Consider the following 23484-nt stretch of genomic DNA (forward strand, 5'->3'; position numbering starts at 1 on the left):
CTCCGTCCCGCCAGGGCTGTGACTCTTCCCTTTGGCAGCATCTCCATGCGGTGCATTCAATACAATAAGCTATTTTCAAAGAGAAAGACTACATTCATGTAAGTCTTGCAACAGTATATTGTTATAACTGCTCTTTAGTACAATAAGTTAATATTGTTTATCTCTTCCTGTGCCTAATTCATCAAATTAAACTCTACCCTAGGGATGTATGTATAGAAAGAAAACATAGCACAGTGTATGTAGGGTCCAGTACCATCTGCAGTTTCAGGCATCCACTGGGGACCTTGAAATGCATCCCCCATTGATAAGGAGGGACTATAATTTGTCCACACATGTATGTTCTGAAAACCACTATTATTGCTATTTACTTCATTGGTTTTAATTAAACAAATTGGCTTAAAACACATCAAAGCATGTTAATGTTAATGCTGTTTTTTTATTTTCAAAAGGAAATTAACAGTGAATTGGTGAGGTCAGTGCATAGGTTGTTAAAAACAACTTTGTGAAGGTGAAAGATCATTTATTACAACCTAGCACGTTTTCAGATCAAAATAAAAACAGATTAAAAACATGGAAAGGCTTGCCCAAGGTAATGCGGTAAAACCAAAAACCCAGGTTTCTGTCAATTACCAGTGGCAGGGAAAGTAGCCCCACTTTGAAATGGGATGTGTGTCTGCTCCTGGTTTCCTGGCTCATGGCCACAGGTCCAGGCGTCATTATCTGTCTACTTCTGCTCTTAGTTCCTGCCTACCCTCTAAAGCCTCCTTCCTTAATTTTGATACAAGCATCCATGTGATAGTGACTATGAACCACCACGTGGTCACTGAACAACTCTTCTCTATTTAACGATGATAATTTTATTATTAAGATTTTCACCATCATTATTGTCTTCAATGTATAAATATTAGAATTGACAATAATAATAGAAAAAGCTAAAAAATAAAATGAACAACCCCCATCTTTTAAGATGCTCTAATTTTTTTCTCTGGACAAGAAACTATGCAGAATAAATGACACCATCATACCACAGAAATATGATCACATGTAATGATATTTCTCGCTTGAATCTTTTTTTTTGACTATAGGTAGAAAGCCACCCATAGTTATGACCTGTGGCTGTAACTTCTGTCTAAGACTAATTGACTAACAGTAGTCACATGACAGTTTTATTTATTTACTCATGTTCTTTTCTGAAATTTGTTTTTAAGTTTAACCTGAATATCAACACTGACTTTCTTTCAACCAATTCCTTCTAAATGTCACTTTTTTATTATAGAAAAGAGAAATGGGAAATTTAGTATAAGTAGTTTACCAAAATGTTAATTAAAATTATGACTAAGTTAAGTAACAATTATGTTACTATATAATGAATTATGCTTTTGAGAAAACTGAAGTAGAAAATTCTGCTGATGTACACAGCTAATGTTATAATGTAATAAAATAAAGATTATGTACATAAAAACGTTATTTACTTGTTAAATAGCATATTAAGATTTACTAAAATAAAAATGCTTATTGGCAATTTTTAAATCAGTGTAAATCATAATATTGACTTAATTATGTGAAATTAATGTAGAAAACTTAACCATTCGTCACAGAAAAGATGTGTACATGATGACAGTATTATCTATGATTTTGTGAAAAACTCTATGAGCTTCAATACTGGAGTAGTTTTCAATAACTCATTATACCATTTCCCAGTTGAAAATGACATAATAACTTGTTATAAGTTATGATATGATATAGCTCTGTACAATTTTTTGGTACCTGGGAGTTAAATTGTTTATTAATACGAATCTTCATTGGCACTACACGTAATATTTTTTCTAAGAGATTTGTAGACATTTTTCCCCAAACTGATCATTAAAAAACAATTAAAGGTACCTGTTTCTTTTCATAAGAACTGCTTAAAAACTTTTGTTTAAACAAACTGAGGTAGCTTACTGTGAATCCTATATATAATATTCTGAATCTTTTCCTTGAGCTAATCCAAATAATGCACACAATGATTTGAAACAGAAAGCAGCTTTTCCACAGCCTCTCGCATGGCTGGGTACTACACCAATATATGCCATAATTGTTAAACATATGAACTCAGCAATCGAAGTTATCCGCTAGATGCATGACAGTGGGCAAAGAACTTAGCTACATGAAGCTTCCTATGTAAAATAGAGATGATAGTAACTTTGTTGGAAGGATTACATTAAGTGACATGATTTTTGTAAAGGGCTTTAGAACAATGCTTTATACAAGTGCTTCTTCCTTCTCCCCTGCCGCTTCTTCCAAGTAGTAGTAGCAGCAGCCACAGAATTATTATTATTATTGTCATTAATGTACTGTATTCTATTTAATCTGAATCTCTACAGGAATAATTTACTAAAATAGGCATTAAAGATTATAGGAAAAGATTATAGGATCTCATGCCATATGTATCTCAACAGTGATTAAGTACTCATTAAATATAGGAAATCCTAATAATAAAAGATGATGTTATCAAGTTTACATTCTTAATAGTATAAAGAACACAAGTTTATAAATAATTACAATGACAGCAAGCATTTCAAAGTGCCCAAGCAGATGACTGAGCAATATACTGTGGGAATAAGCTTCTGAACCAGAGCTCTATCTATTCCCTTTAAATAGAAACCTGGCGATTTTTCCAATAATTTTTATACTTTGGAGTTTCCTACTTCTGTTTATCTCCTAAGACACCCCCCCCCCCCTTAGTCCCATAGCCAACTCAAAGCACAGAGCTTGGTTAATCTAGTGACACTAGAGGGATTCTAGAATCAATATATTTCCCCACAAAAAATAAAATAAAAATTTATATATTTATATATTTCCCCAAAACCATTTTGGATAGGACACTGTAAATGCCATAAAGCATGCCTCTTCATCTGAGATTTGTGGGAGACAGAGTAGGGAATCTAGATTATAAACTAAAGAATTGAACCCAGGATACCCAAAGCATGGTTCACCTTGCCAATGAGCTGGTAGTTAAAATGTAGAGCAGCTTCTTACCTACACTGTATTAATTTACCACACCCAGAGTATGCATAATCCACACTTCTCTCCAATCAGGAGAGTCACAATTAAAATATCTTTTCCATGTCTCCAAAAGCTGTTTCAAAGATCATTTTGTAAAAATTCAGGGGGAAAAAAATTCTTAACTGCTTAATGATGCTTTCAACCCATCAGGCTGGGGAGGCTGGTAATAATAGCTTAGCCATTATTCATTACAAAAATTAGACTGAATCTTATGTAACGGAAATTCTTCATATCTGTATAAAAGACATATTGAAGAGAGTTCTGGACTTGGAATCAAGAAACTTAAGTATTACTTCCAGCTCAGCTGCTAACTAGCTAAGTGACAAAGGACATATCACCTCAATTTTCTGGATTTGTGTTTCCTTTACTGCAAAACAAAGAGTCCGTTTCTAACAGCTATTCTATAACATCAACAAACCCCATGCACGAATCACTCCTGTGATTCCACAGTATGGTTTTATCAAAGGTACCACAGGCCATCATAGTTTGCTATATCCTTGGGAAAAAATCTCAGACATAAATAAAAAGAAAAAAAAAAATCTCAGACACATTCTAGCCTCTTGTCCTCACTCTCCACCCTCCTGCCCAACCTTTCCCTAGAATAAATCAAACAAACAGAATGCATGCTAAGTCTGGGAAGATAGTCAGATCTTACAGTCCAATAAAAAAGTGCTACTTTTTCTTATATCCAGTGCATACATACACATTTTATTGGCACTATGGCATTGCATCTTGGTATTTTTACAAGGATACAAATTTGACTTAACCAAGAAACACTCTTCTAAAAATTTATATGGCAATAAAAACAGGCTGTAGTAATAAATAACTATCTCAATCTAGATGAAGGGAAAAAAACAAACCCTATGCAATTTCAGTCTATTGCCAGGTCATTACCACTAGTTAATGCAGAGAGCTGTAAGGGAAAGAAAAGATGGGTAGCTTATGACCGCTCTAATATTTCAATCACAACATCGAGTTCCTATTTCCTTCAGCAGATACACTTAAATATTTAACCATGCCAACAAGACAGAAGACAAAGTAGAGGAACATTTCAGCAACACAAATCTATACTCTCTTCTCACTTAGATCTTCTGCATGCATAATACATTAATGATTAAGATTCTTTAATAATCTGTCTGTAAAGTAACTCCCTTAATCCTTCCTAATGAAAGATTCAATTTCCTATGCTGAAACATACAAACATTTTTAGAAGACCAAAAGAAAGGGGATGGGAGTCCATCTCCCAACAAAGGATGATTCAATGACATTCTTCCTTTAAACTTCTTCACCATTTATTATACCATTCTTCATAGAGAAAAAAAAAAAAAAAGGAAAAAGAAAAAAAAGCCCTACTTCTGGAAATGTTAAACAGTAACATGTAAATAACTCCTCTACGTTGGAAATGCCACAGAGATACAAACCAACAAATGACTCTGTAAACACCCAGGGAGAATCCATCATTAGCACCGTCAGTCTTTGTGAATATAAAGGGAGCCTGGTGCTCTACACAGAGTTCTGCAGCTGAACAATATGCCTTGCATTTAAACCACCCCGACAAGGCACTGGGAAATGAAGGTCTCAGCCGGGCAGGAAAATAAACAAAGGCTGAAAGTAAACAAACAGAGTTAGTGAGCGCACCCTGAAGACTTTCCAGTGAATCCATTTATCTGGCAATGTTAGATTTATTTACGGCTCACAAAGTGAGAATTCTATTTAATTATGTATAACTAACATACCTCTATTCTGGCTGAAATTCATTCCTGTAAGAAGCCGTATGATACTTTCAAACTAGAATTCAAATAAAACTTTTTCACTAGTTGGTACTATTAGAACTTACACACTAAGGTTTAGTCCTTGTTTTTTCCCCTCTTTTCTCATCATAAGCTGGCCTTCAGAAATTCCATCCACTATTATGGGATTCAACTATCTCTTCTATAAGAATCTTCCACAAATTCTGTATTTCCCGCTCTGTCCTGATTTCCTGATATAGAACTCCAATTGCCTTTTGTCCTGATATCCTCATTTCACATTCTATAAGTTTGGAACCTAACATTTCATTTCCTCAAACCCCAACTCATATCGATGGCCTACCCTTCTCCAAAGACCAAACCCATAGACCATTCCACCTCTATGTTTGCCTTGCCCCTACCTTCCAATAAGTCACCACATCCTGTCTGTAAATTTTCTTACACATGTTCCTCTCCAATGTCAACATCCCAATCAGTTTCGTCACCTGTTATTGTTCAACCTGAAGAACTTGTGCTTCCCACTTTCCAGTATCTTTCTCTTCCATTTTATCCATGTCTGCTTCTCTTCTTCTAGCCCTGTTGTCACTATTTTACTTCCCTGCCTTTGTTAAAGTCCTTAGATATTGCCCTATGCCTACCCACAGAGTTTGAAGTATAGTCTGTCTTCAGAGGCCTTACTATTAGGACTTGTCGCAAGATACGGATGGTATCTTTGGTTCAAACTGGTCCATACGACACACACCATTAACTAACAGTGTGACTCAGTAGGAAGGGCAGTGCACTTTTATAAGAGTTCTCTGTTACAGTGCTGGCTCTTGTTAATAAAGAGCTATGTGGTCATAAACAGGAAACTTAGCCCCTATAATATATTCCTAGCTATAAATATAAAGATTGCAAACCATCCTACTTATCTCCCAAGATTTATGTGACCAAAAGATAAAATATCTTAAAATTCAATATAAAAATGCTTTAGGGTAGGGTAAGCTACAGTTACACAGCATGGGGTGCAAAGTTTTAAGAGCACATCATAGATAGATTGACTATCCATTCTTCAGACGGATTGGCTAAATACTGCAAAATTCCCCCAATAAAATTAGATGAAGCAAATCTTTCCCTCGTGTTGACTCTATTATAGAGGTAGTAAGTTATATTTGGAAACTTCCTGTTTCAGTGTTAAATGCGAAATCCAAACCATCTCCTTGAATGTAAAGAGATGTCCTGTCAGCAAGGTGAGAAAATAAGACTGGCATCTTGAAAATGTTTTTGTTGAGATTCAGAGACAATCCAGGTTAACATTAAAGTTAACAGGATGCCATGATTTGCCCACTGGTAGGTCAGAGGTTGCAGATGAGATAGAGTCAGCACTGTGCCTTGTCCCACCCGCTGAAGGCAGCTCTGAAACCTGGACAGAATACACCTAGCTGCTGTTTGAGGACAGCAAGGAGCGCCAGGTGTACCGGGGGTTGAAAATCAGAATTTAAATACCACTGAACCAGCAGTGAGTTTAGCATTCCCCCCCATCTGGTATCCCCCAATCCAGATGCAACAGCCCCAGGCCCAGTGGTGGGCACTGGGTCAGACGGAGAGAGCCAAGAGCAGCCCTCCAGTCCTGGCTCAGAGAGGTCCCCCAGCACTCAGAAGAACGGGGAAATCCTTGTCTCTCCTACACTCTCTCCTGTCCCAGTGGGGACCACAGCCAGGGCCTGCAGGGGCCTAAAACCAAGACGGAGAGAGTTTCCTCTCTGAACTGTGATCTCAAGGATGTGGGGTAAATGCCCTCTATTTTCTCTCTCTCTCTCTCTTCCCCTGCCTCTCAGGCCCAGGAGAAGGTACAGCTGCTTTGCAGGAAAGGAAAAATAAAACCCCAGCCTTTCCGCTGGAGGATCACAACAGGAACCCACAGGGATGCGCCAGGAGAGTGTGGAGAGGAAGGAGGTCCGGAAATGTTCATGAACCACGTGGCTCAGCCCAAGTTGCGGACGTGCGGATGCAGATAGCATATCTGAGACTCTGGGAAATAATCTGTGGACTAGATCATTGCCCCAGGTCCCAGACTGCCAGCTGGGTGATTGACACAAGGGACAGGGCCCAATATCATTGCAAAAGTTTTGAAAACAAAAGTGATGTTGAAACTCCAAAGTTTGCTAGGACACAGGGTCAACACACAAATATCCAGTATTAAATAATTAGAAACTAAAATTTATACATAATTCCTAGTAGCTCCCAAGCATACATAATATTTAGGTAGACATCTAACAAAAAACGTACAAGACCTAGCTGCCGAAAATGACAAATGCTGATGGAAGAAATCAATGAAGATCTAAATGGAGAGACAAACTGTGCGCCTGTGTTGGAAAACTCAATGTTGTAAAGGTCAATTCTTTGCAAACTGACCTATAAATTTAATACAATACCAATCAAAATCGCAGCAAGATTTTTTACAGATATGAAGAAGCTGATTCAAAAAGTTGGGAAAGATACCAAGTTAATAGCACAGTCAAAACAACTTTGGAATTGCATCTACTGATTCTAAGGCTTACTGTAAATCTACAGTAATCAAAACTGTGGTATTGGTGAAAGAAAAGGTCTGATAAACAAAACAATGGAGAGGCAATATGGCCAGTTGGTTTCTTACACAGTTACATTCAATTCAATGGAAAAGGAATAGTTCTTTCAATACATTGTATTGAAACAGTCTAACATCTATGTGGTGGTGGGGGGGGGGGGAATTAACCTTCCCTTAAACTTCACAACTAAAACAGAAGTTAAAATGATTCATAGACCTAAATGTAAAACATAAAGATATAAAACTTTAAGAGAAGATATAGGAGGAAAATCTGCCTGGACTGAATTAGTCAAAGTGTCTTAAATAGGACACCAAAAGCATGATAAAAAAGATAAACGTCATCAAAATTGACAAATGTTCTCTGTGAAAGATATTGCTACTTGAATGAAAACAAGCTACTGACAAGAATATAATATTTACAACTCATCTGACAAAGAAAATGCATCCAAAATAAAGAGCCCTGAAAACTCAAAGGCGAGAAAATGAACATCATTAACAAATGGGCAAAGTTAAACCAACATGTCTCAAAAAAAGAGGATATATAGACAGCAAATAGCTTGTGGAAACTGTCCAACATCATTGGTCATTAGGATAATGCACATCAAAAGCACTGTGAGACAGCACTAGAGACCTTAGCACAGTTGGTGAGCATGCAGTCAGTGGGCCCCACACACTGCTGGTGGGGCACCAGCACGGTGCTTCCCTGTAGAGCACAGAGTTCAACGCACACCTATGAAATGACCCAGAAATTCCCATCCTGGCTATTGCTCCCAGAGAAATGAAAACTTCAGGTCTCAGACAAACGTATGCATGAGTATTTTAGCAGCTCTGTTCACAATCACTCAACACTGTAACTGAACTATCCTTTAATGATGTGGATGGTTAAACAAACGGTGGTACATCCATGCTGTGGAATACTGCTCAGCAATTTAAGAAAACTGTTGCTACACCCAACAACATGGCTAAATGTCAAAGGCATTAGACTGAATGACTTAAGCCAGTCCCAAAAGAAGACATACTGTGTGAGTACAGATATGTAAAGGATTCAATATTTAAATAATTAGTATTAAATACTAGTGTCAATATTTAATATTCAAATTTTGAATTATACATATTTAATATTTTTTGTTTTTGGTTTCTCTCAGATGTTTATTTATTTTTCTTATTTTTGACAGGGACAGTCAGAGAAAGGGACAGATAGGGACAGACAGACAGGAAGGGATAAAGATGAGAAGCATCAATTCTTTATTGTGACACCTTAGTTGTTTATCTATTGCTTTCTCATACGTGCCTTGACTGGGAGGCTACAGCAGAGTGAGTGACCCCTTGCTCAAGCCAGTGACCTTAGGCTTCAAGCCAGCAACCTTTGGGCAAAAGCCAGCAACCATGGGGTCATGTCTATGATCCCACACTCAAGCTGGTGAGCCCATGTTCAAGCCAGATGAGCCCATGCTCAAACCAGTGAACTCGGGGTTTTACACCTGGGTTTTCCACGTCCCTGCCTGACACTTTATCCACTGTGCCATCACCAGGTCAGGCTCTGTCAGATGTTTAATAACAGGATATATAGTGCAGAGATTTTTTTTTTAAGCCAGCATTAAAAAGTCAAAGTTATGCAGTGTATGGACATAATTTTAGAGTATAATGTATTTCATGCTGGATGTAGTAAGAAATTCACTGTACTCTAAATTAAACAGTGAGGCATACACTCTGAAACTGAGCACTCCTTAGTGACTATATTTTTATGCTTAATTGCAATTGGATTTATTTTAAATTCTTGTTATTCAGTAAAAAAAAACTTGTGATTTTAAAAATACTTTTCTTTATTTTCCTTTAATATGACATTTTTAAACAAAGAAGTTGTTTCCAAATTATAATTTTCCATAGAAGTATAAATATAAAGTCAAAATAACAAGAAATATGGATCAATTCCGCATATTTAGCAAGCACCTGCCATGCTGTAAGCACTTTTCTCGCACAAGAATACAACAGAGAAAACAACACAGGAGTCCCTACCCCCTGGAGCTTGAACTCTGGTGGCAAATAACTAAACAGTACATCAGAATATGGTGAGTGCCGTGGAGAAAGGAAGCAGGATAAGAGGGCGGAAAGCACTAGGTCGGGGCTGCTCTGTCATGTCCGGTGGTTGGGAAAGGCCTCGGTCATAAGATACCATTTGAACAGCAGGTAAAGGCAGTAAAGGAGTGAGCCATACATCTTTTGCAGAGGGAGATCTTTCCAGGAAGCTGAAGCAGATGCTGTAAAGGCCGGGTAATGGTACACGGTCCCTACATTCAAGGAAGAGCAAAGTCTACCAGTGGGGTTTAGCTGGGTAGGTAGGGCAGAGAGCACGGGAAGACGAGGTCCGAGGGCTATGCATTAGTTTTATACTGCTGCATGACAAAGGGCCACAAATTCAGTAACTGAAAACCACACCATTAGTTATCTCACAGTCTCATAGACCAGATGTCTAGCCAGGGTCCTCTTTCTCAGGGGCTCACAAGACTGAAACCGACATGTCAGCTGAGCTGCATTCTCCCATTTGGCTCTAAGAAAAGACTCCTCTCTCTAGCTCATTCAAACCATTGGTAGAATTGATTTCTTTTTGGCTGTATAGCCAAGGTACATCTCTTTTTTTTATTTCAGATTTCCCTTCCCTTCCCCTTCCTTCCCTTCCCTTTCCTTCCTTCCTTCCTTCCTTCCTTCCTTCCTTCCTTCCTTCCTTCCTTCCTTCCTTCCTTCCTTCCTTCCTTCCTTCCTCTCTTTCTTTCTTTTTTGCTAGTTATCAGTGAGATGACAGCTCCTGGAGGCTACTCTTAGGTGCTTACCATGTGGTCCTCTCCGTAGATAGGCTATTCTCAAAATGACAGTTTGCTTTTTCAGGGCCAGCAGGAGAATCCCTCTCTCCAGTCTGCTAAGACACCACTAAGACATTCATCTCAGATGCCCAGTGAAAAGAGGGAGTAAGCCACTGTGCAGACATGCCCAAAAGGAGGAAATGGAGAACTATCTGTTGGATTTAACAATGTGGAGGCCATTCATTCCTGATCCTGACACAAGCTACACTAGGGAAGTAACAGGGATGAAAGCCTGCTGCAAATGGGTTCAAAAGATCAGTGTAGGAGGCAAAGTGAAGAGCTCACAAAATGGTTCTTCTATAAAGAGCAGGGAAACAGAGCATAAGTTAGAAGGAGATGTGGGAGATTTGGCAGCATTACAGATAACCCAGTACAGCAGAAATAATTATGATACAAGAGGAAAAAAGGATAATTGCTGGAACAAGGTCATGAATGGCTGAGAAAAAATGCCACCTAAAACATGAGTAGAGGGGTTGATTTTAGACGTGAAGCAGAGTTCTTCTATAACAATAGAAGGACAAAAGATAGATGCCGGTAATTTGGTAAATAAGACATGGGAAATTGTCAGATTCCTCTTTTCAGTGAAACAGAAAGCAGATAAATCTGCTTAGAATGAGGAAGAGGGGAGATATTTTGGAGAGTCTGGGAACAAAGAGATGTGAAATAATGGCCTAGGAGAGTGGAGAGCAAATGGACCAGGGAAATCTAGTAGGACAACAGACTAGTATAGAGAGCACCCGTGAAGTCAGGGGTCATGATCCCCAATGGGACTGAGAAGCATGGGAGTCAGGTTATCCTAGCCCACAGAACTACAAGGATGCAAGTATGAAGAAGGTAAACAGAATGTTGGATTGAACCACAATTTTTGTTTTTTTAGTTTTTATTTTTATTTTTTTCCACCTACCCAAACATTCTTCTTCCATCCATCTACCCATCCAACCACTTCTGCTTAGATAGCACAGTAGCAGAAGAGTGGCATCGGAGTTGAGGTTGAATGCAAGAGATTGTTTTGTGATTTCTCGGTGATGGGCCATGCACTCTCAACTGGTAAGAATACTGGAGAGGGGGTAGAAATCTGTGAAGAGTAAAGGATCAGTGACTTGGTACAGTCAAGGAGCAACTAGGAGGATACTGGGAAAATATGAGATGAAAATAAAAAAATAGACTACTTAAAATTAAGACTCCAGAGGGGTGGGATTAATGACAAATATCTAAGGAATAACCTTGGGAGTGAGTCACAAAGTAGGATAGAGAAAATCCCAAATGCCTCTGGAATAAAAAAGTTCATCTACATGGCTATGGAATCACAAGGGGTATAAGAGGAGCCGTGCTAATTTGCAAGTTCAAATCCTCGTGAAATGAGGGGAGGCGACACCTTAGGTCATTCCAGTAATTCGAGAAATCCAGTGAAATGTCTGAGGCTGGGAGCCCCAATCCAGCAGGGCTTTCCGAGGGTGTTCATCCCACTCCAGATGTGAACGGCGGCCACTTGGCAGGGCTGTCGGGGAGGGGGGGGGGAGCCAGCTGCCAGATAAAGAAAGAAATGTGACAGAGGCTAAGGGATGGGCTTAGGAGGGCTCACAGTGGAGTTGGGGAGCAGAGGGCGCTAGGGCCAGGAGGAAGTGGACAAACAGAGAAAATGAGGGGTGGTCATGCGAGTGAAGGATTTCTGTGTGGGGATCCGAGAATGAGTCACAGTTATTGCTACATTACAGAAATTCAATTTAGCTAGGCAAAATCTGCATGGGCAGTCAGTCAGGGCAGCACAAGTTATAGAACACTACAGAACCTGAAATTTCCCATTCTCTGGTGTTAACTGGTTTTGCCACATTGTTTTAACACTATTCCTAAACCGTCTGGAGGATGGGGTGTGCAGCCGAAACTTCCATGGCTCAATCTTTCTGGGGACCGGCCCGCATCCAGAAGCCAAGATGTCTGTTGCTCGGAAGAAAGATCAGGTAGTAGCTCAGAAAGCAAGGTTTTTATCAGCTTTGGAGGGAGCTGTTGGGGGTTGAGCCAAACCAACACAGTTCAATGAAAACATTTTAGACTAGGACAATAAATATAATGACCAATATTGAAACACACACACACACACACAGAAATCTACTTCCTGGAAACATGTCTAATGAATGCTACAATTTGGACCACAGTCCTCAGGAGTGATGCGACTTGGTTCCCAGTCCCCGCTAATGCCGTAGGTATTCCACACGGCCGTCCTACCATGTGCACTTACACTTGACGGTCAGCACTGTGCACTGATTATTAATAGGTATAACTCAAGCCAGAAGGGGAGACTGTTGCCCAGACTCTATACTCATTTGCACATGTAAAATGTCACGTGTTCTCCATTCTTGGCCTCTCCTCTAGCTTACGGGTCTCCCAGGATTCTATTCCTTAGGTTAGTCCCAGAAGAAAACTCTCCTAACACTTGAAAATCCATTTGCCCTTTCCATTCCATCTTGCTGTACTGTGCAGGGAAGACATCAGGTGCAGAGTGTGAAAGACCTGCATTGAGGAATGGAATGCAGGGTGCAAAAAAGGAAGCAACACTCTCCAGAAAAACACAATTCCTGTCACTCATTCACCTTAGCTCTGGAACACAAGGAAAATTAGGCTGCTTCCTTTTACATCCACGACTAGCACTTTTGAACTCAAAGAATTTATAAAAAAAAATGTCTAAAAAGTGTTTTTTCACAACAAACCTACCAATTATCTGTATTTGTACTATTTTCCTCTCGCTAGAGACTTAATATAGCCTTTGTGATCTCAACGTAATTTTCAATGAACTCGGCAGGAAAATAACGTCATTCAACTGTACTTCCTTCAAGGACCAGTGAGGTTTGAGGAAAGAAGAGATAGCAGGAGAGAAAGAATAGAGAGCAAACTTTATTTTCTATTAATTGACAAAAGGATCCTTTACTTAAAATCTGCCTTATGAACACATCATTTAAATTCATCTCAGTGGTATTATTGTCATTAGTTCACAGATGGGAAATTTTAAGTGAAGTAATTAGCTCCTGCGGACAGTAATGGAACCCCTGCTTTCTCCAATGTCACAGTCACAGACTCTGTCCCTTGGTCTTAGAAGCAGTTTGTTTCTGGTAGCCCTAGAAATAAGTCTCAATAGCTGGGAAATGTAGTGTTAGCTGGCACTTTGCAGAACAAACAAGCAAACCCCAAGGATCCTTAGAAACTGTCTCTTCTATTTTAAGTGTGTAAATCCTTGGAAAATCTTTAATTTGATTCTTGATAATAGAAAAATAATCCCCACTATATATACCATTTCTAAATTGAGCACTGAAACTTTAAATCCTGCTTTGAATTAGAGAGACTGTATTCACACTGGGGACGATCAAAATACATAAAATGAAATTTAAGTTATCTGCCATGTCTTCGATGGATGGATGAAGATTAAACCAAGTTTATTCTGGCACCTTAAATTTCTGTTTGGCAATGTTAAGTATAATGAAATGCTTTTGTTTACTTTCCAATTTACATATGTAAACATCAGAAAGAAGTAACATTCAGCACGTATCTACAAGCCAATTTGGTTGTTTCATTTGTTATTGTAAAATGTAGTACAGGCCCAGTAACACCTAGGTCAGGTTCAATTAAATCTGTCTTCAATCATTTGGGTTCATTTAAAAATCTTTCTGTGCAGGATGGTACAACTGTCAGTGCCACACAAAGTTATAAAGAAGAATCCCTAGTTACCTAATATTTTCTATTGAATTCTAATAAACTTAAGTACATTGATCAAGGGACCCAATAGATCACCTATAATAAGGTTAGGCCCACTGCTGGAAGCAACCCGACCCCACCCACCGTAACAGAGCCTTGAGAAAAACAATTTGCTTATGTGGCTATTGGTGCAAAATGTTATAAAATGAAGCAAAATAAACTTGCTATTCTCTTCTTAACTCATCATTTTATCTTTGACCCCATACTTCTTTTCATTCTTCTTAAAATCGTTTAACATATTATTTTTTTAATGTTTTTTTTCCCTGTCTTCCATTCATAAAATTGTACTCTTCTTCCTTTTCCCGATTCAATACTTTACCTTACTAAAGTCTTATTGCAAACAATCTCTTTCAACCACTTTCACCATGAGAAAGCCATGCTATGCCACAGAACAAGAGACATCTATGAATTTTACTTATAGGATAGGGCAGAAAATCCTGGGATAGAGCCTCTCAGGAGAGGGAATACATTGTCAAAGGTGTGTCACCTTCTGTATTTTCTCAGGCATACCTCCAGCACAGCCCTGTCCTATATACAAAGAACTGACAACATGTCAGTGGAAAAGCAAAATCAAACCTCATTTGAAACACAGTTAAAAAATGTTGACCTTCCAGGAATCATTAGCTTCCATTAGCTGGAGTGGGGACGATGAGTTCTGACCTGCTTTTTGGACACCCACTCAAAAGCCCGATGTTGAAACATGGTCCTTTGGCGATGGGAAACTGAGGAGCTAATGGTAAGCCATGGTGGGGATTGAACCAGACCTTTTCACTGACATGCGTGAAGATTGCTTGCTGCCTCTCAGTTCTTACTGAGAGTAAATTTGGAGAACAGCAGGGCCTTCTGGGTATACGTACTCCTTGGGCAAGGGGCATCACAAAGGGAGAAAAAATAATTGGAAGGCAGTGTGGGCAAGAATCTAAGTTGTAACACTGACACCCAAACATTGTCTCTTGCTGTGGGATGTTGAAACTAAACTCAAACCCCTGAGAAAAAGGGTTTCTAGAGAAACACAGGGTCTCTGACTCTACTTTCAGAAAGTGCAAAGTGCACACAGTCACTGGGAAGGAGGAGGGAGCGGTGATCAGTGTCGAGAGCAATGTGGCTGGCTAGGATGAGGCTACAAGGCAGACTTGCTGCCCTGTATGTCTTGGTTAAGGTTTTTGCAGATGTTCCCGTTCATGGTCTTGTTCTTTTTGTGTGTGGAGGGTTGGGGAACAAGAAGGAATATAAAGTTTCAAATGGGAAAAGAGCATGGTCAGATCAGGATTTCAGAAAAAGTCGTTTGAAAATGATGGGTCTTAGTTGAACTGAGAAGGAAAAAGCACCAGAAGGCGGAGCTTTCAGGGGAAGAGCTAAGGTCAGTTCGGCGTCGGCACATGAGGTGTGGGTGCACTTAGGCAAGCTTTAGAAAGTCTGCCGATGAACATAAAAGACGGAGTGTGTATCTTGTCTCTTCTTTCCCGTACATTTTGTATAAGTTCCACACGCTGTTGTCAATACAGGAGCTGGCGTGAGTGGCATGTAAAAGGCCATGCAGCTGGTAATGCCCGTGGATCATGATGGGGAATGGGAGAAACGGGGGTGAGTTACTGCATGCAGACACGGACACAGCACCAGGGTGGAGGTGTGTGCATAAGCGCCAGTGTTCATCTGGGTGAAGACCACGGCCTGCCTGCAGACACGTGTGTTTGAGAATACGCTGGGGGTGGGGAAGAGGCCAAACACACACAGTCCTTCGGGAAACTCGCCGCAAAATTAAGTTGTTCTCGCTTTCAATCAGTATTTTCTAAACGACAGAGCTGTTGCCTCTTGGGTGTGAATAGCTGCTCCATGAAGATAGTTTCTCGAATTCAAATTTGTTTGGTAAAGCTGCAGGTGGCATCTGTCCTCTGCACAGTCCATCTGTCCCAGTGGGCCTTGTGGACTAATGAAGGCCCTGGAAGACCCAGAGCAAGGAAGCCCGCCACACTTTTTAAAAATAGAGCATTTTCAAACCTATTTGACCAGAAAATGTCTTCATTCAAAAACATAATACATATAACTAAAAGGATTCTAGTGTTCCAAGAAAAAAAAAAAACTGTTTGGAAAAAGCTGATATCCATGTGTCCAGAGCAGCAGGAACTCAGGGTGACAATGATGACAGTGGCTTTGGGGAAATGTGGACAAGTGCAATACACAGTTTTAAGGTCACACTGAATTCCCTGCAGGCCTAATCGTTTCTGGAAATTACCTCCAAAGTTAAATTAGCTCTCAAACTTCCCAGGCAGGTTGGTCTTCGGGCACAAGGACTGACCCTGGTGTAAAGTGCATTTTAAAAGAGGGAAGATTTCAGGCTTTTCTATAGAGGTGGACTTGCTATTGAAGTACTCTAGGTATGTGCTGGCCCTTCAGTGACTGAAAAGTCCACTTTGCAATTCAGCAGACACATTGTTTAAATAATGCAAACTAAGAAAATGTAAACTAAGAGAAGTGCTAATTGGTTTCCACAGTCATACTTACAAAAAAATGGATTAGGAACATAAAGAATAATGCAGACTATTTAACTGCAGGGACATTTAAATAATACGTGAAAGACAGTGTAGTTGAATGAAATAAAGAATAACAACACTGAGGCTAATAATGTTAGTGAGAGGTAATGAGCATGATGAAGGCCTTGCTTTGCGTCAGATGCCATTTCAGGTACACAACATGGGCTGTATATAACATGTCTGCCTACTCATCACCTGAAAACACACACACACACACACACACACACACACGCACGGCTTGAAGCTAGAGAACTAGTTAATAAAAGAAAGGAAGATAAAAATGATAGCTAGTGTTTACGGAGCACTGACTATGTGTTGGGTGTAATGGTAAACATTTTATATTAATGATTCATGTGAGCCTCACAGCAGCCCTGGGAGCTGGGTCCCCCTGTTGACCACATTTCAGAGAAGAAATAGTCCAGAGTAATTAGCCATCCTGCAGGGCAACAGAAGAGCTAGGATTTCATCTCGGAGATGTTTCAAAATAATGTGTTCTTTCTGCTTTCCCAGTGCCCTGATCTGATAATATCTGCATATTTTGCATTCTCTGATTTTATGATAAATCATTATAATTTTAACAGTTATGACAAAGTGGCCTGTGTTAGACCCTTTCTTACAATTTTCAGCAATTATGTTCCTAAAAGACATGAACACGATTCCATAAAAGAATAAAATCAGTTTCAGAAGCAAATGCCCATACTTCTCTGCTGGATGTCTACCTTCATTCTCCCAGTCCAGTCCTGAGAATGGACTTCTCTGGGTGGTTATTGATACATTCAGCAGTAAAATGCATCAGTAAACTCTAACAGCAGTTGACACTCTGTGTTGCGTTTATGAATTTCTGTGCTATATTGCTAAAGTATTAAAGACAAAACAAATTTATTTTTTCCCAACTCTGTTGGGATGCTGCCTGTTTCAGCCAAACAAACTGCTCTCCTATGCCTCCTGCTGGTACCTGCATCTAAGAAGACATGTGACAAGTGATTAAAATCTGAATTCAGGTTTCGGGCAAGTATCCGCTCCTCGGATAATAGAAAAGTTACGTTCATATGTCCAGGGTAAAAGTAAAATCATCTCTGCCACTGACCAATTTAGAGAATTGTGGATGTCCCATTTCAAAAGAGAGCCTCAACAGACTTAAGCAAGCAAACTAAACAAGAAGCGAGGAAAACAGTATTTATAGAACATTTTTTGTTAAAGCAAGGAAGTGCAGAGAATATGACTGCATTTATGAATTGCCCAGAATCACCCTGGGAAAAAGGTCATTACTATTTCCATTAACAGATATTAAAGAGTAGATTGGCCCGGGGTGACAGAGTTGTTGACAAAGCCAGGACTCCAGCCAGGGCTGGTATGCAAATCTGGTGTTCTATTACATTACATTCCTTCTCAAGAATAAAAAGGAGAAAAGATTTAGAATTGGACAAAATAGCTGCTTTCAAATGTGATCACCGAGAAAAGGCATGAGACTTGTTTTACTTAACTCCCGAAGGAGAGCAGGGGACCGCTTCTGTGCAAATGGAAAAAAGCCGGGCCTCCCGCGGCGGAGTCCCTGCCACTGAAGGTATCCAAGAAGAAGATGAAGTGCCAAGGTCTCTTCTGGGTCTACAATTATTTCATTCTAGATTCCAAGCAAAATACCTCTTCTCTAGGAAATCCTTGCTATCAAGAGCTCTTCTCTCCCAGCCTCCTGTTTCTAGCCCATCCCAGCTGTGTGACCTGAGAAGTCCAGCTGCTCTTCCTCAGTTTGTTTAATAGTCAAAGAAGAATAATATCACCTTCCAGGCAAGGTTATTAGAAGATCTGAACCCCACAGGGACCTGAGACTTACCTTGCCCATAGACTGAGATGAGACATTTGAAAGGCTTACCCCTTCTAAAGCTCAGTAGTGTTAGTTACCACTTCCTACAGGTCCACGAAGTCCGAAAGTCCGAGTCAGCATTGGGATCAGAGGAGCCGGCCTGGAAGAGCGTGCTGCCCGGGTCACTTGAATCACACCGAAAGCCCAGGGAAGGAAGCACTCCAGTGTCTGGATCAATCATGAGCCTGCATTTGCTATTGACTTCCCAGTTCCCTGCTTGTTTGTGCCCAGAGACAAATAATGAGGCATTCTCATGCATACATTCAGGGTTTCTGATGTGCATTCTTAGTAAATTCTATGCAAAAATGTCAATTAAGTTAGCAGTTTGCATGCCATCCATATCCTCTAACTTTTCCACTGGTACAGTCAATAAAGTATAATACCATTCTCTTTAATAATTAATCACAAATATACGATTCTCTCTCAAAGAGGGCTGTTGGTCACCAGTCAATGTCTATTGCCCTTATTTAAGATAGAAAATGGCTTAGACATACCTAACAATTAGTGTTGTGAAACCATCTGAAATTTCTGCTACACACTCTCACTTTCGAGTACCTAAAGAGGCTAAATGGAAGACTTTCAAAAGAGCATGAAATGTATTCAAAATATATGTAACTATTAAGATGCTTCAATGTGGTTTTTTAAAATCATCTCTGAAGTTCAAGTAGCTATAGATTGAAAAGATGTTCAATACAGAAGTATTCAATCATACGTAGAATTATTTTAAAGATGTTATTTATTTATTCATTTTAGAAAGGAGAGAGAGAGAAAGAGAGAGAGAGAGAGAGAGAGAGAGGGAGAGGGGGGAGGAGCAGGAAGCATCAACTCCCATATGTGCCTTGACCAGACAAACCCAGGGTTTAAACCAGTGACCTCAGCGTTCCAGGTCTATGCTTTATCCACTGCGCCACCACTGGTCAGGGCACACATAGAATTTTAAAGAATATATCTGATATTTAAAGTAAGAAGACTTACATAACCTAAATTTGTGTGTAGGAAAAGAGTAGTGGTAGAAGATTAAAACTATAAGCACATTTAATTCCACTGGAATAGGGAAAAAAATTATCATTTCAAACTGTACTGTCAGTCTATGGGCAAGGCTGATCTCAGGTCACTGTGGGGGTTCAGACACACTCATAGGATTCTAAGAACAAAGTTATTCTGACTCACGACCCTGTGGCCTCTAAAACACCCCTGGGCTCCCCACATGTGAGATGATAGCGACAGTATCATCTCTTCATCACGCTGAGTGCACTTGTGGAGAAAACTATGTCACAGCTGAAGGAGCCTTCCCTGATCCTTCCTGCCGGCTCTCAAGTGAAGAACTTGCCTTTGGGGGGCGGATTTAAAAACGTGTGGCGTGTTTCTGTTGTTTCTTAATTTTTACGAACAAAACTGAAGTGTGTGTATGTTTTTATGAAGGTTAAATTAACAAAACAAAAAATAAAAATTTAAAGACATCATAATTTGGAACTTCCCTTCTCTAAGCACAAATATTTAATAAGAAGAAATAAGCATTCATGGTTTGTGAGAAAGCAAAATAGTCCTAAAATTATATATATGAACAAGTACATATGCAACAACCTGTACTATGATTATATAGATGAAAAGGTAGACCGATAAATGTTACATAAAATAGGGCAAAATGTTGAATAAACAGTAGAATTCAAATGTTTATTTCTTTAATAGCCTTTCCCACACATCTTTATATTACAAAATATAACAATCTGAGAATTCTATTGCTTTTAAAATGTCTGGACTATAAAAGTCAGATATAATCGGCATGAAGGGATATTTAAAACAAAGCAAAACAAACAACCAAAAACATGCTTCTTATCCCTGACCTAATGTTCTTCCACTCAGTACTTCAGAGACATTCAGTCAGCAGAAAAAAAGATAAATTATATTAGAAATAAAAAACTTGAAGCATCAGAATTCTACAATGTGTCTATAATGTGTCTGGTTCACAGGAAGGGAAATCCAAAAGTTTGGTAAAGCACAAAAAGGAAAAAAAATAATAACCTAGCCATTTCAAAACTGACTTTTACCCAGCCCTCTCAACCTCCCCTCAATCTGATGGTTGAAGGGATTAAGCAAAAAAGGGGAGGAAACTCCAAAAAATTCAGACACAGACAATAGTATGGGGATTACAGGAAGAAAAGGGGGCAGAAGGGGGGGGAGGGATAAGGGGGATCAATGGTGATGGAAGGAGACTTGACAAGCGGTGATGAACACACAATGCAACATGAAGATGATGTATCATAGAATTGCACACCTGAAACCTATTTGATTAACCAATATCACCCCAACAAATTCAGTACAATTTTTTAACTTTGATTTTCAAAAATTATATTCTCTAGAAAATGCAACTCGTTAAATATGCTTTTCTTAAATAAATAGGAATTAGAAGTATTATTTAATCAAATAAATTAATCAAATAAATAGGAATTAGAAGTATTAAACCAAAAATGGAAATTAGTCTTGATTGTTTCTATGAAATAATTATATCCTATTTTCTTCCTACTGTAAGCTTGACCCTCCTGTCCCTGCTCTCCCTCAAAAGCATCGTATAGGTTTACTAACTATCGCTTCACAAAGAATTTCTGGTCTCCTGATTTCTGTCTCAGAGGCAGTATCTAAATGTGATACATAGCATGCTGCTGTTGATGGCAGCCGTGGTAAAATCAAAGCTGCAGCTTGTGAATCAGCCAAAGGAGGAGCAAAGTGCCAGGTGTCTTATCTAGAGGACACGTGCCTGGTTAGCTCGAAGTGAGCTCAGGGTTTACCACCTCCCATCATGACTCCAGCAGCACTCGGCCAAGATCTAACGAACCGGGCAGGTTGGTAACAGGTATTTAGGGTATCAGTGGCACTGAAAGCTAGACTTTGCAGCTGGCCCTGACATACTTCAAACGGAAAGTAAATACAACAAAAACTTTATTGGGAATAATACCCCGAAACTATAAATATTTTAAAATGCCTTCCCCAATAAAATACAACAACAAGAAGAACAGATGGATAAGAGACACAGCCTAAAGGAAGCCAGGGAGGAGATAGTAGCTTCAATGAGCCCACCAACACTTATTGTTCTGCCTGAATATGAATTACTTTATATTACTTTGCAGTATCTATTAAGTTAAAATGCAAAACTGCACAAATTAGGAAATATCAGAAGAGGGGACAGCCAGCCATACAAATTCCAGCATAAGTAATAGCATTTTTACCCAAATAAATGATTGGTTACAAGGGGGTCCTTTGGAGGCTGGGTCAGACAGCAAAAAAACTTAAGAAACTCTCTCTTCCCTGAGAGTGGTCTCTGTTTCATCAAAAAAAGACTGTCTTAAGTTTACACACAGGGTTATATACCATCTCTATATTCATTTACCTATATACTATACAAATATTACAAGGCATTATTCTCTAAGTATACACAATTGTAAAAGCTATTATACCGTTAGAAAACAACATATTGTTTCAAATGTATTATGAAGTTAAAAAGAAAAAGTTATTTTTTTTCAATGTTCTTCCTAGTATTAAAACACTTTGGAACCTCCTGAAGATGATCTCATCTTCTATATCAAAATAAATTGTACTCATACTCAAAATTAGCGTTTATCTATTGTCTATTTCAATATGAGTTATGTTTTCTATTTAAAACTATAGCAACAAAATAAGCTTTAAGAAAAGACAATAACCAGTATTACCTCTAGTATTAAAATATCTGCAATGCTGCCTCTAGCCAACATATTTCAATCTTAGAAATGTACTTGATTTAAAAAGTAACATTTTGATAAGTAACAAAAGTTATTTAATAACACGATCAACATTTCGGTTGCTTTCTTACTTTCAAAAATGTCACCACTTTACTGATAATGCAATATCTTTTTTCCTACAAGGGCTGATAACCTTTGACATTCTGAAACGTGAACTTGAAAGCGAACTTGAATAATTGCCATTTCAATATAACGTGCTGCAATGGAGGATGTAAGCCATTTGAGAGTTGACATCTAAACATCCGCAAGAACCTGCGATCGTGGCCGACAGGGAGACCCACCTCAGGCTCAGGGCAAGCAGTTGCTCCTTGGACCTCAGTAGCTCTCCCACTTTAAAACTGGCATAGCCAAGGAAGCTTCGCTGAAAATGACAGAAAGAAGAGTTTTCATTAACATCTGAGGTTCCTAATAGTCTTGCTGTCACACCAACTGCAGGAAGTTAGTCTCTAGAAGAATAAAATGTTAAATCTCTTAGCCTGACAAACAACTCACGGACAGGAAAACAATCATCATTAATAGATCCACCTCATGGGATAACTTTAAGGGGTGCAAATGCATCCTTTTCATTAAAAACAAAGAAAGATAGCCTGGAAATTAACAAAACGTGTAATACAGAAGCTAGAACTTGTTCACTAGCTAATTTTTTCCCCAAATGAGATCTAGGGTAAAGAAAGATGAAAGACTTGATATTTACCCACGCCGCTGTCGTCTTTACTAGAATTCCTCAAACCCCTGGCAGCAACAACGCTGCCTTCCAGATATGAGCAAAACTGTTAGTTGGAGCTATTTTTATGTGGGACTCTGGACAAGTTATAAATAGAAATGTTCTATTTCTCCCCCATCACAGCAATGTTTGAAAGCATTTGTTTCCTTTGTTATTTCTATGCTAGCATGGGACAATTTTATTCTGACACACAAAAAAAGAATGACACTTGTTCAGTTACGTTTTTCTAAAATTGCTTTTTTACCCTATTTTACAAGGTGTTGACTATCTATGAATATCTACTTCCTCCACTCTTTGACTCATAATGTAAAGAATAAAACTCTAAATTGCTTTTTCTTTTCCAGGATAAAAATCTTTCATCTCTTTTTAACATTCCTGGCGACTTCGGATTTAAAAGTCACAGTATTATGGTATATCTTATATGGGATTTCTCATTCTCTCCTCAAGGTCAAGAAGTAAGCATAAAAATATCAAACCCATATTATTAACTATGCCATTGCTGCCTACCACCTTGTAATATGCTACAAGAGTCAACACTACATTTTCCGGAACCTTCTCTCTTCATCAGTTTGTTGCTAGGCTGCACTAAAATGAGAGACGGGAGACCAACTGAGTCTTTTTAGAGGAAAGT

General features: G+C 39.0%; 1 protein-coding gene across 14 annotated transcripts in view; it reads right to left on the reverse strand.

Moving 5' to 3' along the window:
• INPP4B (inositol polyphosphate-4-phosphatase type II B) overlaps positions 1-23484 on the reverse strand; it is a 611130-nt gene that overhangs the window by 176022 nt on the left and 411624 nt on the right. For 13 of the 14 annotated variants that reach the window (XM_066385755.1, XM_066385735.1, XM_066385716.1 and 10 more), the window contains one exon: positions 22411-22490. In XM_066385755.1, coding sequence (XP_066241852.1) covers positions 22411-22490 — 80 coding nt within the window. Of the gene's footprint in view, positions 1-22410; positions 22491-22823; positions 22886-23484 lie in introns of those variants that run through there. The other variant, XM_066385779.1, reaches the window with a different exon arrangement.

The sequence above is a fragment of the Saccopteryx leptura genome, chromosome 1 (assembly GCF_036850995.1).
Source record: "Saccopteryx leptura isolate mSacLep1 chromosome 1, mSacLep1_pri_phased_curated, whole genome shotgun sequence".
NCBI lineage: Eukaryota > Metazoa > Chordata > Mammalia > Chiroptera > Emballonuridae > Saccopteryx > Saccopteryx leptura.